Below are 13,824 nucleotides of genomic sequence, written 5' to 3'. Positions count from 1 at the left end.
CTGGGATCCGTCCAGTAACCGGTCCACCATCCGCTGAAACGTAGCCGGCGCATTCTTCATCCCGAATGGCATCACCTTGAATTGGTATAGCCCAAACGGGGTGACGAATGCGGACTTTGGGATGGCATCCTCGGCTAGTGGGATCTGCCAGTACCCTTTGCACAAGTCTATTGTGGTGAGATACTGGCCCCTGGCCATTTTATCCAAGAGCTCATCGATTCGGGGCATGGGATAGGCATCTGAAATTGTTTTATCATTAAGTTTCCGGTAGTCGACGCAGAAGCGGGTGGTTCCGTCCCGCTTCGGTACCAGCACTACCGGAGAGGCCCATGGGCTATCTGAGTGTTCTATCACTCCTAGTTGTAACATTTCGTCAATCTCCTTCCGCATATGATCTTTTACGGATTCGGGTATGCGGTAGGGGGTTTTTCGAAGAGGGTGTTGCCCTGGGGTTTCTACCCTGTGGGTAGCCAGCGGGGTATACCCGGGCTGGTTGGAGAAGGTATCCCCTTTTTCCCGGATCAGCTCTAGTATTTGAGCTCGCTCTCTAGTGCTCAGCCTGTCTCCTAGCTGTACTTCCCCTAATTCGGTGTTGGCCCCCCCTTGGGCTAATAGGTCTGGTAGGGGTAGATTATCCGGGTCCTCGGCGGCCGAGGCACATATGGCAGTTACTTCCTTTTGTCCTATTTGAAAGCTGCGGTCTCTGGCTCCCCTATCGTACCATCTGCGCTGTCGTTGCTGGGCCGCCTGGAGATTAGACCGTACCGTCTGGATTAGGGTCTCCAAGCGTTCCCTGAACTCTAGTACATATGGGACGATAGGGGTACCGTTACTGGTGACCGTTCCCTCCCAGTGTTACCTAATGAGGTCTAAGGGACCCCGCACTCTCCTTCCGAATAGTAATTCGAATGGCGAGAACCCCGTGGACTCCTGGGGTACCTCTCGGTACGCGAAGAGCAGATGGGGAAGAAACCTTTCCCAGTCCTTCTGGGTATCCATGAAGGTACGGAGCATTTGCTTTAAGGTTCCGTTGAACCGTTCACAGAGCCCATTGGACTGGGGGTGATACGCTGAGTTTACAATAGGTTTCACCCCACATGTTCTCCATAACTGATGAGTGACTTCAGCTGTGAATTGGGTACCCCGATCTGAGATAATCTCTTTGGGAAACCCCATTCTGGAGAATATCCGGATTAGGGCATCTACTATAGTCTCCGCATGGATATTAGTTAGGGCTACGGCCTCTGGGTACCGGGTAGCATAGTCTACTACGGTTAGTATATACTTTTTCCCTGACGGGCTGGGTTTTGCTAGGGGTCCGATTATATCTACTGCCACTCTACTGAAGGGTTCATCTATTATGGGTAGGGAGTGCATTTTTGCCTTGTACCGGTCCCCTCTCTTCCCTACTCTCTGGCATGTGTCACAAGTTTGGCAATACTGCCGAATATCTTTGGAGACCCCTGGCCAAAAGAAGTTTTGGGTCAAACGATGCTTCGTCCTACTGACGCCTAGATGTCCTGATAAAGGGATGTCATGGGCAATATGTAGTAATTCTTGCCTGTACTTTCGGGGCACGACTAATTGTGTGAGGGTCATGGGTACAGATCCTGCTACTACCTTCTCAGCATATCTATACAATAATCCTTTCTCCCAAGCGTATTTTTCCCCCTCCAACCCTGCCTGATTCTGTGTAACCCTATCCCGGTATACCTGCAGGGACGGGTCGGTGACTACTTCAGTACCAAATTCTTAGGGGGGAGCCCAGGGGACGAAAGGTAGGTCAGTACTGTTACTTACCGGAGCCTTAAGAGTGTTCAGAAGATGCGGTGGTGCGGGCCTGCTGCCGGGTTACCACGGGAAGTGCTTCCTGCGCGGGGTGCTGAGAAACAAAAGCGGAGGTCAGCTCCCCTAAGTCGTTACCCAGGATGACATCAGCTGGTAAGTCCTGCATGAGGCCCACTTCCACATTCCCCGAGCCCGCTCCCCAATACAAATGTACTTTAGCAGTGGGAATTTTGTAAATCGCTCCCCCTGCCACCCGGACTGCCACATATTCTCCAGTGAGCTGGTGCTTGGGGACTAGGTGATTGCGAACCAGGGTTATGGTGGCCCCAGAATCACGCAGACCCTGAAGGCGTTTTCCCTCTACGTGTACCCCTTGGCGGTGTCCCTGTCGGTTGTCTGCAGCTGCTTGTACTGGGTTAACCTCGTGGAGGGTGCCCAAAGATTCTTCATTAGACCGGGTCCCGAAGAAAGGTTGTCGAGGCTCACTCTGGTAGCAGTGTACTGCTGCCCGGTTTGCAGGGGAATTAGTTGGAGTATTCCACGTGGAGCGGTTTCTGTTTCTGGGACAGTCTCTCTGCATGTGGCCCTGCTGGTTACACGTGTGGCACCTGATGAAAGATCGGGCATTGTTGTACCGTGGAGGGGTTTGGTAGTTCCCACCACCCGGACACAGTGCTGGGGTGGGGTTAATGGTGGGAGGTGGGTTAGCAGCTCCCAAGATGGACCGTGCCTGTGCCCGCTGTGCCCTCCTGGCATCTTGGTACTCGTCTGCCCACCTGGCGGCGTCAGTTAAGATGCGCGGTTTCCGATTCCTCAGCCAGTTTTGTAAATCCGGGGTTAACCCCTGGAAGAATTGCTCCAGTAGCAGTAATTGTAGCATGTCCTCCACTGTGGTTGCTTGTGCGGCTTGCACCCAACCTTTGCCCGCCCTAGTTAAGCGGTGTGCCCACTCCATGTGAGTATCTTTCTCCGTCTTTCGGCTTTCTCGGAACCGCTGCCGGTATGCCTCCGGGGTAATTGCATACCTGTCCAGGATGGCCTGCTTTACTTTCTGGTAGTCTCTGCTATCCTCGTCTGGCATGGTGCGGTAGGCTTCTGCTGCCCGGCCCGCTAGCTTACCCACCAACAGGGGTACCCGGTCGGCGGCGTTGATCTCATGTAATTGGCATAACCTCTCAAAGTCATGCAAGTAGCCATCGATGTCTTCGGTCTCCACATAGTTTTTAAAAGCATGGTACGGGATTTTAGGCTTCCCCGGTACTATGTGTGGTGTGGTTAGGGACCCCTCTCTGGACCTCCGGTCTGCCCGCTGCTTTTCCATTATGTATTCGTGGACATCTGCCATAATCCTTTCCAAGGTTTCTATGGGAGGCGTACCTGGGAAAAAGGCCAGTCTGCTTTGGAGTTCTCTTCCAAACTCATTCTGTGTGCTGTCCATAAGAGGTGCTGCAGCAGCTGCCCGGTCTCCCTCCATGAGTTCAGCAATAAGGGTAGCTTTGGTTTTATTGCTGGCAATAATTCCCCTGGCTTCCAATAGTTCTTTTAGCGTGGCCCGTTTCAAGTTGGTATAGTCTGTCCCCATTCACTATCCGTTCGGGTATATTCACATACCCTTTCCTTTCGTTTCCATACGAAATAGCAAATTTCCCCAATGGCTGTAACTGCCGAACAACGGTCTGCTGTGCGGTTCGAATCCTGTCGCTTGCCACCAATTGTAACGGAGCTCCAGTACTCCGACCGAGTACCTCCGCCAAGTCTGCTTCCTTGTAGCTATCAGGGACCCTGAAACACTTCAGGCCCAGACGCCGAGGATTGACTGGGATCACTTAGGGCCTTTTCCACCCTGGACCAAACTTCAGACGACACAGGATGAAGGTTAAACAGCAACCCCTTTATCAATCAGCACACATGCAGCAAAACAACTCCTCCTCAGAGGAAAACAAAATGACAGTTAAAGACAGACAGTGTTTGAAAATATGACAGTTATTAAGGGTTTTAAACTGGTGTTCTAGGAGGGAGGGGAATAAAACAGTCAAACTAAGTCCATAAAACAGGGTTTTCTCTTCACACTCTGCATCCGAAGTGCATAGCAAAACTGCAGATCCTTTGTCAGAGCATTTAAAGGGCCAGAACCAGTCTAATAAAATCCACTATGCTCAAATAACATACAGTTCAAATACAGGCAATAATCAATGCAAAAGTCTCTTGTGGCTGCTTCTGCCACAATTACCAAATACAAACAATAAAAAAGGAGGGATATTGAAAAGAGTGCTCAAATCACCAAGTGTGAATCACTCCAAATCACACACAGAAAGTGTAAAACAGTATTTTAAATAGTATAGTGAGAGCATAAAATTATACACCAAAATATAAAATATATAAAACAGGCAATATTACCATCTGTCTTGAATTTCCTAAAAATATAAAATAAAAGACATAGTATAGCCTGTAAAACCAATTTAAAATGAATTAAATAAAAGGTATATCCACTCACGTGGTGCTGAGCCTTAGACTTAAAACGCCTTGTAATAATTTCCTGGAGACCACAATGCTGGAAAAGCAGGTTAAGTTGTTTCTCTGTCAGGATTCCTTTGTTTTTAAATAAAAACCAAGTCCGGAAATACAGGAACAAAAACTTTATTGCACAGCATATAGTGGGATCTCCCAAATATTGCACTTTTCGACCGTGTAGGTCTTTATCAAACGCGTTTCGACCGTGTAGGTCTTTATCAAACGCGTTTCGACCGTGTAGGTCTTTATCAAACGCGTTTCGACCGTGTAGGTCTTTATCAAAGTGCACAGCAAAGGAATCCTGACAGAGAAACAACTTAACCTGCTTTTCCAGCATTGTGGTCTCCAGGAAATTATTACAAGGCGTTTTAAGTCTAAGGCTCAGCACCACGTGAGTGGATATACCTTTTATTTAATTCATTTTAAATTGGTTTTACAGGCTATACTATGTCTTTTATTTTATATTTTTAGGAAATTCAAGACAGGTGGTAATATTGCCTGTTTTATATATTTTATATTTTGGTGTATAATTTTATGCTCTCACTATACTATTTAAAATACCATATATATATTGCCTTTAGACATAATGGTCATTTTAAAGGTTCACATAAAGTAACTTAACGGGTTACTATAACCCTTTTGAGAGGGGGATCCTTCCAATGTAACATGCCCTCCTGGGCACTATGAGGCCGTGGCGGATCCAGAGACTGATCTTGGGAGGGGCACTTGTAGATTATTAAAATAAATAATCCATGCACAATAACCACTACAACTATGTGTAGTGGTTATGGTGCCAGAGTAAGTATTAAAGCCGTTTAAGAACAGTTTGACAACTTACCTGAGGTCTGCTGGGATATGGGGCTGTAGTAGCAAATAGGAGCAGTGGTGTGTGAGGGGTGCAGTGTGTGGGAGGTGTAGTGTGTGAATGTGTAGTGTGTGTGTGTGTAGAGGTCACTGTGTGTATGGGGGGCTGTGTGTGAGGGCAGTGTGTGTATGGGGGCAGTGTGTGAATGTGTATGGTGTATGTGGGGGCAATGTATGTGTGTGTGTGGGGCAATTTGTGTATGGGGAAGTGTGTGCATGGGGGGCTGTGTATGTGTGTGTGTGTGGGGGCATTGTGTGTATGGGGGGCTGTGTATGTGTGTGTGTGTGTGGCAATGTGTGTATGGGGGACTGTGTGTGTGTGTAGGGGGGCAGTGTGTATGGGGTGCAGTGTGTGTGTGTGTGGGGGCAGTGTGTGTATGGGGGGCAATGTGCATGTGTGTGTGGGGCAGTGTGTGTGTGTGTGTGGGGCAGTGTGTGTATGTGTGATGAGGAGGGTAGGGCGGCTTTTTTATAATTTTCTTTTTTTTTTTTAAAGAAAAATAAATAAATGTATGATTCCCTCCCATCTTACCTTTATAGAGGGAGGAGGGGGGACATTTCTCGATCCCTGGTGGCCCGTGGGGAATCCCTGGTGGTCGCAGTGGTGAGAGTGAACTCTAGCCCGCAGCTCCAGGGCTAGAGTTTACTCTTGCGAGATCCGTGCTCGCGAGAGAAGGACCCGGAGGAGCTGCAGACTGAGCTCCCTAGTCCTCTCTCCCCTGCCGGCTGCCAGCATGGTGCCTGCGGACCGGGGAGGGAGATCTCTGATTTCTCCCCCGGTCCGTGAAGGCACATTGCAGGGGTGGCGCTTGGACAGTGCCAGCCCTGTATTAGCTGGCAGGGGAGAGCCTCAGGGGTTCAATTAACCCGTTGCCCTCCGCCCCCCCCTGGATCCACCAGTGCTATGAGGATGGTCTCTCCTCCCAACTTCCTGTAAACCTGAAATAAAATCAAATATAAAAAGGTTTTACTCACCTTGAATCCAGCGCCTGAGGTCACTGAAGCAGCACGCTGTTTAATCACATGCTTCTCACAGAGCATGTGATTGGACCATTTTGCTGGCTCAGGCCAGCGAGGAGACTGAGGGATCGGAGATGTTGCAGTGCATACAGCAAACAATGAACAATAACTCTGTATGTGCAATGTTTCATGCAGAAACACGGCACATACTGACTCATACCACCATGACCTCGTCAAATCATTAAAGTGGTCATGGTGCTTGGAGTAACCCTTTAATCACTGCAGAGAGCTAAAGCCTGTTTTAAACACTCAAATCCTTCTTCCCTAGTGACCTATCTGATTTCCTTCATTTCTACAGTCTGTCATTGACCATCCTCCCACTAGAGATTGCCACTTTCTCCCCCAGGTGAGACAGACGCTATGGATATGTGCGGACTCAACAAAGAGATTATAGATGACGTTTTTAATAATCCAAATACTGATGAAAATAAGAAGAAAACTCTTGTCAATGAGAAGTTCCCTTGGATTGCTAAAATCACCATAACTGTATGTATTCTGGAGAAATCGTACTAACTCATGACCAGTTAAGTCCTTCCCTAATACCCATACTATTGGTCATTCTCTTCAGAAAGGGGGGTCGACAGGCTGAAGTGGGTAGAACAGTGCACCCCCCTGTCTCGATAGTTTGTGCTTGTGGGGGTGTTGCATGGCAGGTGCTGAGGCTGTTGTATTGGGCTGCTGATCACTCTGCAGCCCCTGCATCAGTAAAGACCGTTTGGGAGTTAGACAATCAGTACAGATAGATCCCAGCAACGAAGCCTTGTACTCCGTGGATGAGGTTTCACTCAAACTCCCTTTCAAGGTAAGAAAATGGAGGCTTGGTTGACTTCTTTGTTGCCAAAAAATTAAATAAAAATAATGTGTTTGTAGAAGTATCTGTGTGTGTTTGTGTATGTGTGTGTGTGTGTGTGTTTGTATATGTGTCCTTGTGGATGTGTGGATGTGCATGTAATTTTCCCCTCCTTTTTGGGGGGGGGGGGGGGGGGGGGAGGGGCAGGGAGTGCCAAAATACATTTTTGTCCTGGATAATCTAGGTACACCTCTGACCCACAAACTCACCATCTCTTACATATTTTAACATTAATTGGTGATTATACACCAAACTCAGAGGCCTTGATTTTCATTTGAAATTCAAACATTTTATAAATCTGTTAGTAAACCCTTTTCTTATTATTTACTTATAGATATACCCATACAGTATCTCACAAAAGTGAGTACACCCCTTACATTTTTGTAAATATTTTATTATATCTTTTCATGTGAAAACACGGAAGAAATGACACTCTGCTACAATGTAAAGTAGTAAGTGTACAGCCTATATAACAGTGTAAATATGCTGTCCCCTCAAAATAACTCAACACACAGCCATTAATGTCTAAATCGTTGGCAGCAAAGGTGAGTACACCCCTAAGTGGAAATGTCCAAATTGGGCCCAATAAGCCATTTTCCCTCCCCTGTGTCATGTGACTCGTTAGTGTTACAAGGTCTCAGGTGTGAATGGGGAGCAGGTGTGTTAAATTTGGTGTTATCGCTTTCACACTCTCATACTGGTCACGGGAAGTTCAATATGGCACCTCATGGCAAAGAACTCTGAGGTTCTGAAAAAAAGAATTGTTGCTCTACATAAAGATGGCCTAGGCTACAAGACGATTGCCAAGACCCTAAAACTGAGCTGCAACACGGTGGGCAAGATCATACAGCGGTTTCACAGGACAGGTTCCACTCAGAACGGGCCTCGCCATGGTCGACCAAAGAAGTTAAGTGCACATGCTCAGCGTCATATCCAGAGGATGTCAGAGGATGGGAAATATCGTATTTCACCGCATAATAGTCGCCACCACATAATAGTCGCACCCTGTTTTTTCAATCCAAAAATTGGTTCAAATCTAATTCATCACGTAATAGTCGCATACATGACCATTGCTGTTTTTGTTGTAAGACATTCATATTCTTAAAAATGATGGCAAACCTCATACTGATCTTATACTCAAGATCATTCTTTCCTATCAGTTTATTGTATTTTAGTGCATTTTATCTACGGAATGCATTAGGAATGTGTATGTATGTTCTTAGTTAAAATGACAGGAGGACAGAGCATGTAATATGCATGTTCTCAGCAGCTATGTTATTAGCAACTATAATATTATCAGCAACTATTAAAAAGCTGTTTTAAAAAAAAAAAAAAGTTTCACATAATGGTCGCACCCCCATTCAGCCTGTCAGTGCTCAGACCATACACCGCACACTGCATCAAATTGGTCTGCATGGCTGTCATCACAGAAGGAAGCCTCTTCTAAAGATGATGCAAAAGAAAGCCAGCAAACACAGTTTGATGAAGACAAGCAGACTAAGGACATGGATTACTGGAACCATGTCCTGTGGTCCGGTGAGACCAAGATAAACTTATTTGGTTCAGATGGTGTTAAGCGTGTGTGGCGGCAACCAGGTGAGGACTACAAAGACGAGTGTGTTTTGCCTACAGTCAAGCATGGTGGTGGGAGTGTCATGGTCTGGGCCTGCACAAGTGCAGCTGACACTGGGGAGCTACAGTTCATTGAGGGAACCATGAATGCCAACATGTACTGTGACATACTGAAGCAGAGCATGATCCCCTCCCTTTGGAAACTGGGCCGCAGGGCAGTATTCCAACATGATAACGACCCCAAACACATCTCAAAAACGACCACTGCCTTGCTAAAAAAGCTGAAGGTAAAGATGATGGACTGGCCAAGCATGTCTCTAGACCTAAACCCTATTGAGCATCTGTGGGACATCCTCAAATGGAAGGTGGGGGAGGACAAGGTCTCTAACATCCACCAGCTCTGTGATGTTTTCATGGAGGGGTGGAAGAGGACAACCTATGAAGCTCTGGTGAACTCCATGCCCATGAGGTTTAAGGCAGTGCTGGAAAATAATGGTGGCCACACAAAATATTGACACTTTGGGCCCAATTTGGACATTTGCACTTAGGGGTGTACTCACATTTGTTTCCAACGGTTTAGACATTAATGGCTGTGTGTTGAGTTATTTTGAGGGGACAGAAAATTTACACTGTTACACAGGCTTACTACTTTACATTGTAGCAGAGTGTACATTTTTCAGTGTTATCACATGAAAGATATAGTCAAATATTTACAAACATGTGAGGGGTGTACTCATTTTTGTGAGATAATGTATATAATAAGACATACTGCACGAACAAGGTCATATTTACACACGAGCTCCTGCAGGCACAGAATTTGCACACATATAGATTGAGGGTGTATTTGTATATATGTATAGCGTGTGCTTATTTGTAGCAGTGTCTTATTTGTAGCTGTGTCTGCATGTATTTCTGTGTATGTTCTTGTGTACAGTGTGTGCAGTAGTGTGTTTGTAACAGTGTGAAGAGCAGCATGTGCAGTAGTTTGGGTATCAGTGTGTGTGTGTACAGTGTGCATTGTAGTATGTGAGTGTCTATGTGTAACAGTGTGGGTGACAATTTGCAGTAGTCTGTGCAGCAGTATGTGTGTAGTAGCAATATGTGCAACAGTGAGAAGTGTGGGTAGCAGTATGTCTGTGTTTACAGGTTGGGTAGCTGAGATGTGTATGTACAGTGTGGGTAGGTGTGTGTGTGTGTGTGTGTGTGTACGGCATTGGAGCTGGGATGTGTGTGTACAGTGTGGGTAGCTGTGTGTATGGTCAGCATCAGAGCTGAGATGTGAGTGTACAGCATGGGTAGCTGTGTGTGTGTATACAGAACTGGAGCTGAAATATGTGTACAGTGTGGGTAGCCAAGCTGTGTGTACAGTGTGGGTAGCTGAGCGGTGTCTGTACAGTGTGAGTAGTTGTGTGTTTGTGCACAGTGGGGGTAGCTGTGTGTGTACAGTGTGGGAGAAAAGCTGTGTGAGCACAGTGTGGGTAACTGTATCTGTGTACAGCGTTGGAGCTGAGATGTGTGTGTACATTGTAGGTAGATGTGAGTACAGTGTGGATGGCTATGTGTGCGTACAGTGTGCAGACATCCTAACTCTTGCAGAGGTTCTGGGAGTCTCCCACACACCCGCAAATAATATACAATATCCAGGAAATCATACACATACAATGTATGTCACATTGTGTGTGTGTGATTTACAGTTAATTGTGTATGATTTGCGGCCACCCGATGATACTCGCTAAACAGGGGTGAATCCAAACAAGAGAGGATACCAGATATGTAGTCTAAACCCCACTACCTAGAGGACAGAAATATTTATGTCTGTTAAAAATGGTAAAATTGCATTAGTTGCTGATTTAGTTGTAAGCACAGCAGATCTAAATAGTTAGTTAATGGGAAAATCTTACAGGTCTAGTAGGCTAATGGCGTTGTCCCCCAGTTCTGTTCCAAACCATCATCAAACCATCCGCAGGCTCCCCTGGCCCGGCTCCCTCTTTGCCATCATTGCCATAATGAAGAATTGACAGTAACTCATTAGCAATATGAACATTGTCCATATTTGGATGCATTGATTGTTGTGTGTCAGCTGACAGTCTAAGCCAATCATTAGCATCCAAATCTGGACAAAATTTACGTTACTAACGCTAAAGTTACGCAGGTTACCTTTATGCTGACAGATATAAGACTTAGATTGACAGACATTACTGAACTCACTGACGGCCATACATTATTTTTATACCTTGTCCTCAATCCAGCGTCCTGGGTCTCAAGAAACTTGCAAAGGATCAATTTTGACCAAAAACTTTATCCTGACGGCTGCGCACTGCTTCCATTTTGATGAAGAAACAAAGCATATCAACGTGCAAGTTGGGACTGGTGAGTGCCCATTCTTTTTTATCCATTCAGCATGTCAACATACAGTCATAAACAACTACTAACATGGATTTACAGCAGGACCATTAATAAATATGATAATGTGTTGAAAATTCAGAGTGAATTCAAAGTGAATTTCAAAGTTTGGAAAAAACAAAACATTTTATATATCCACTTATTTTGGCCTAACAAAAATAAGCAAATAATCTTCTATCACATCAAAATCAGTAAAATAGTCAATGATTGTATAGGTTTTTCCCTTAATACTAAGGTACAAAATCTCAATGAAAAATTGGAGCTACAGTGAGGGAAAAAGTATTTGATCTTCTGCTGATTTTGAACGTTTGCCCACTGACAAAGAAATGATCAGTCTGTAATTTTAATGGTAGGTGTATTTTAACAGTGAGTAACAAAAAAATAAAAATAATCCAGAAAAATGCATGTCAAAAAAATCATAAATTGATTTGCATGTCAATGAGTGAAATAAGTATTTGATCCCCTACCAATCAGCAGGATTTTTGGCTCCCGGGTGTCTTTTATACAGGTAACAAGCTGAGATGAGGAGCACTCTCTCTTAAAAGGAATGTTCCTAATCTTAGCTCGTTACCTGTAAAGAAGCTGTAAAGAGCTGTCCAAGGATGTCAGGGAAAAGATTGTAGACCTACACAAGGCTGTAATGGGCTACAAGACCAGCGCCAAACAGCTTGGTGAGAAGGTGACAACAGTTGGTGTGATTATTCGCAAATGGAAGAAACACAAAATAACTGTCAGTCTCCCTTGGGTCTGGTGCTCCAAAATCTCACCTCATGGAGTTTCAATAATCGTGAGCATGGTGAGGAATCAGCCCAGAACTACACAGGAGGATCTTGTTTTTTTTGTCAATCTTTGTTTTTATTGAGGCAAAAGATGGATCAATACAGAAAGGAGAACATGAGGTTAATGCATGAGAAACATACGTTACACAGAACAGGTTATACAATGGTTACATGCACCCTCAGGCGTAACGGCCTCTTTATGAAAATTTCAATTGTGGCATCATACAGGTTAAACAAGTTATTTATGCAAAATACTGAGGGTTCACTTAGCTAAGTCAGATTCAAATTTAAACGTTACCTCGTTGGTATGTCGAAGCATGGAAATGGGTAGCTATAGCTAGTCAACATGCTAGTTTATCAACCGTGGTTTGTCCCTCCACCTATGCGTAGCGGTGTATTTGAGGGGGCTTGGGGGCTAGGAGCCTATCTGATAACACAAATATTTAAGGCTTGTGAGGTGCATGAGACTAAGCATACTAAAGTTAATTAAACACCGCTATGTAGAGTGGACTAGCGAGAACACCTAAATGTTTGTTCCAATATAGGGAACATGAGCTGAGTCCTATTAAACAGAAAAAATAGTAGACTTAGTGGTTACAGGGTCAGGGGATACCATGTTTGGAGTGAAGACATGTATTACATTTTTAAGGTACAGCTCAGAGGCATGCTAGCGTTACTTGTTAGGCAACATTGAATGAACATTAATCGTAGGAGAGAGTCCCAATGTGTGAGTGTGTGGGCTTAATGATGAGCGTAGGCACATGTCATCCAGCTAGCCTGCCCCTCATGGTAAGGGGCTGATGCTTCTATGGTGCGACAAGTTCAGCCAATGCCCCGCTTGTGCTGGAGTGTGTGTGCTGCGGCAAGCTTGAGTCTGCCCGGGCCTTCCTGGCAATCAACTCTCTGCTCTGCGGATCTCCCTCTGTACTTCCTGGGTGCACGTCGTCCGGGAGCCGTGTCTCTTCGCCCGAGGCCTTAGTAGGGGCCTGTGCCTCATGTCCATTGACCCCATCAACAGGGTCGGGGGCCCGAGGGTATGTCGGAACACAACTAGCCCCTCGGGTATATGGGCGGCGTAGGAGGGTCACCTCCAGGTAAGCCCCCAGCTCGGAAGAAGGGTACATGGTCCCAGTATCGATGTCATCCTTGTGAGTGTTGATGGGAGCCATTCGGCCCTTGGTTGGTTTCCGTGGATACCTCCGAGTGATACCGCCACGCAGGGCTGTTGTAGAGGCCGTGACCGTGCGGCAGCGATGGGTAGTATGTCCGCCTGTAGCCCGCTTTTTCCACCTGTGAGTTTTATGTGGTAGTGGTTGTCCCTTTAGTGCTACGAGGTTATTGTAGCTTGGTTGTCGGCATTTGGGAGGCCGTTGAGGTCTCCGCTCATTGCGGTTTTGTTCACCTCTCTCCGGCTTCTTTGTAGCTTGTGCTTGTCTCATGCGTCCCTGCAGCTTGGACCAGAAATTGTCAAATATGGCCCCCAGTGTGTCCGGGACTTGGCTCCTGGGGTCTGCTTTATCCGGTTGCGATATTGTCTGGTCCATCATCGCAGCGCCTGGTGCGTCCGCCATCTTGAGTGGCTCCAGACCCGTGCAGTTTGATAGTTCTGCCGGGGACACAGAGGCATTTAGACCGGAGGCAGTACAGGTCTTTGGGAGCCGGGATAACCCCCACCGGCAGGGGGGGGGGAAGGGTAGGATGTGTGTGCCGTCCCTCCTCGGCTCCCACCCGCACAGGCCGCTTGTCGCACGTGGTCCGCCCGGCACCGGAGGACCAAGTGTCTGGTATCCCCGGGTTCAGGTCGGTCTTTTGCACTCGATTAGTGCTATCAGCAGTCCGTGTGCTCGGGCGTTGTGCCCTGAATCTTGAGTCCAGACTCGGGAGCCCACTCTTTGCACGTCTTGTCCGTTTGGCAGTCAGGCTCCGCCCCCCCAGGAGGATCTTGTTAATGATCTCAAGGTAGCTTAGACCAGAAAACAATTGGTAACACACTACGCTGTGAAGGACTGAAATCCTGCAGCGCCCGCAAGGTCCCCC

General features: G+C 46.4%; 1 protein-coding gene across 1 annotated transcript in view; it reads left to right on the top strand.

Annotated features, from left to right (window-relative positions):
- Window positions 1–13,824, top strand: part of LOC134573609 (uncharacterized) — a 106,815-nt gene that overhangs the window by 72,450 nt on the left and 20,541 nt on the right. Inside the window, exons 20-21 of the mRNA XM_063433393.1 lie at window positions 6,530–6,669; window positions 10,855–10,975. Coding sequence (XP_063289463.1) covers window positions 6,530–6,669; window positions 10,855–10,975 — 261 coding nt within the window. The remainder of the gene's footprint in view (window positions 1–6,529; window positions 6,670–10,854; window positions 10,976–13,824) is intronic.

Source organism: Pelobates fuscus, chromosome 9 (genome assembly GCF_036172605.1).
Source record: "Pelobates fuscus isolate aPelFus1 chromosome 9, aPelFus1.pri, whole genome shotgun sequence".
Lineage (NCBI taxonomy): Eukaryota > Metazoa > Chordata > Amphibia > Anura > Pelobatidae > Pelobates > Pelobates fuscus.
The sequence above is the reverse complement of the archived record's forward strand: the minus strand, read 5'-3'. Positions and strand labels throughout refer to the sequence as shown.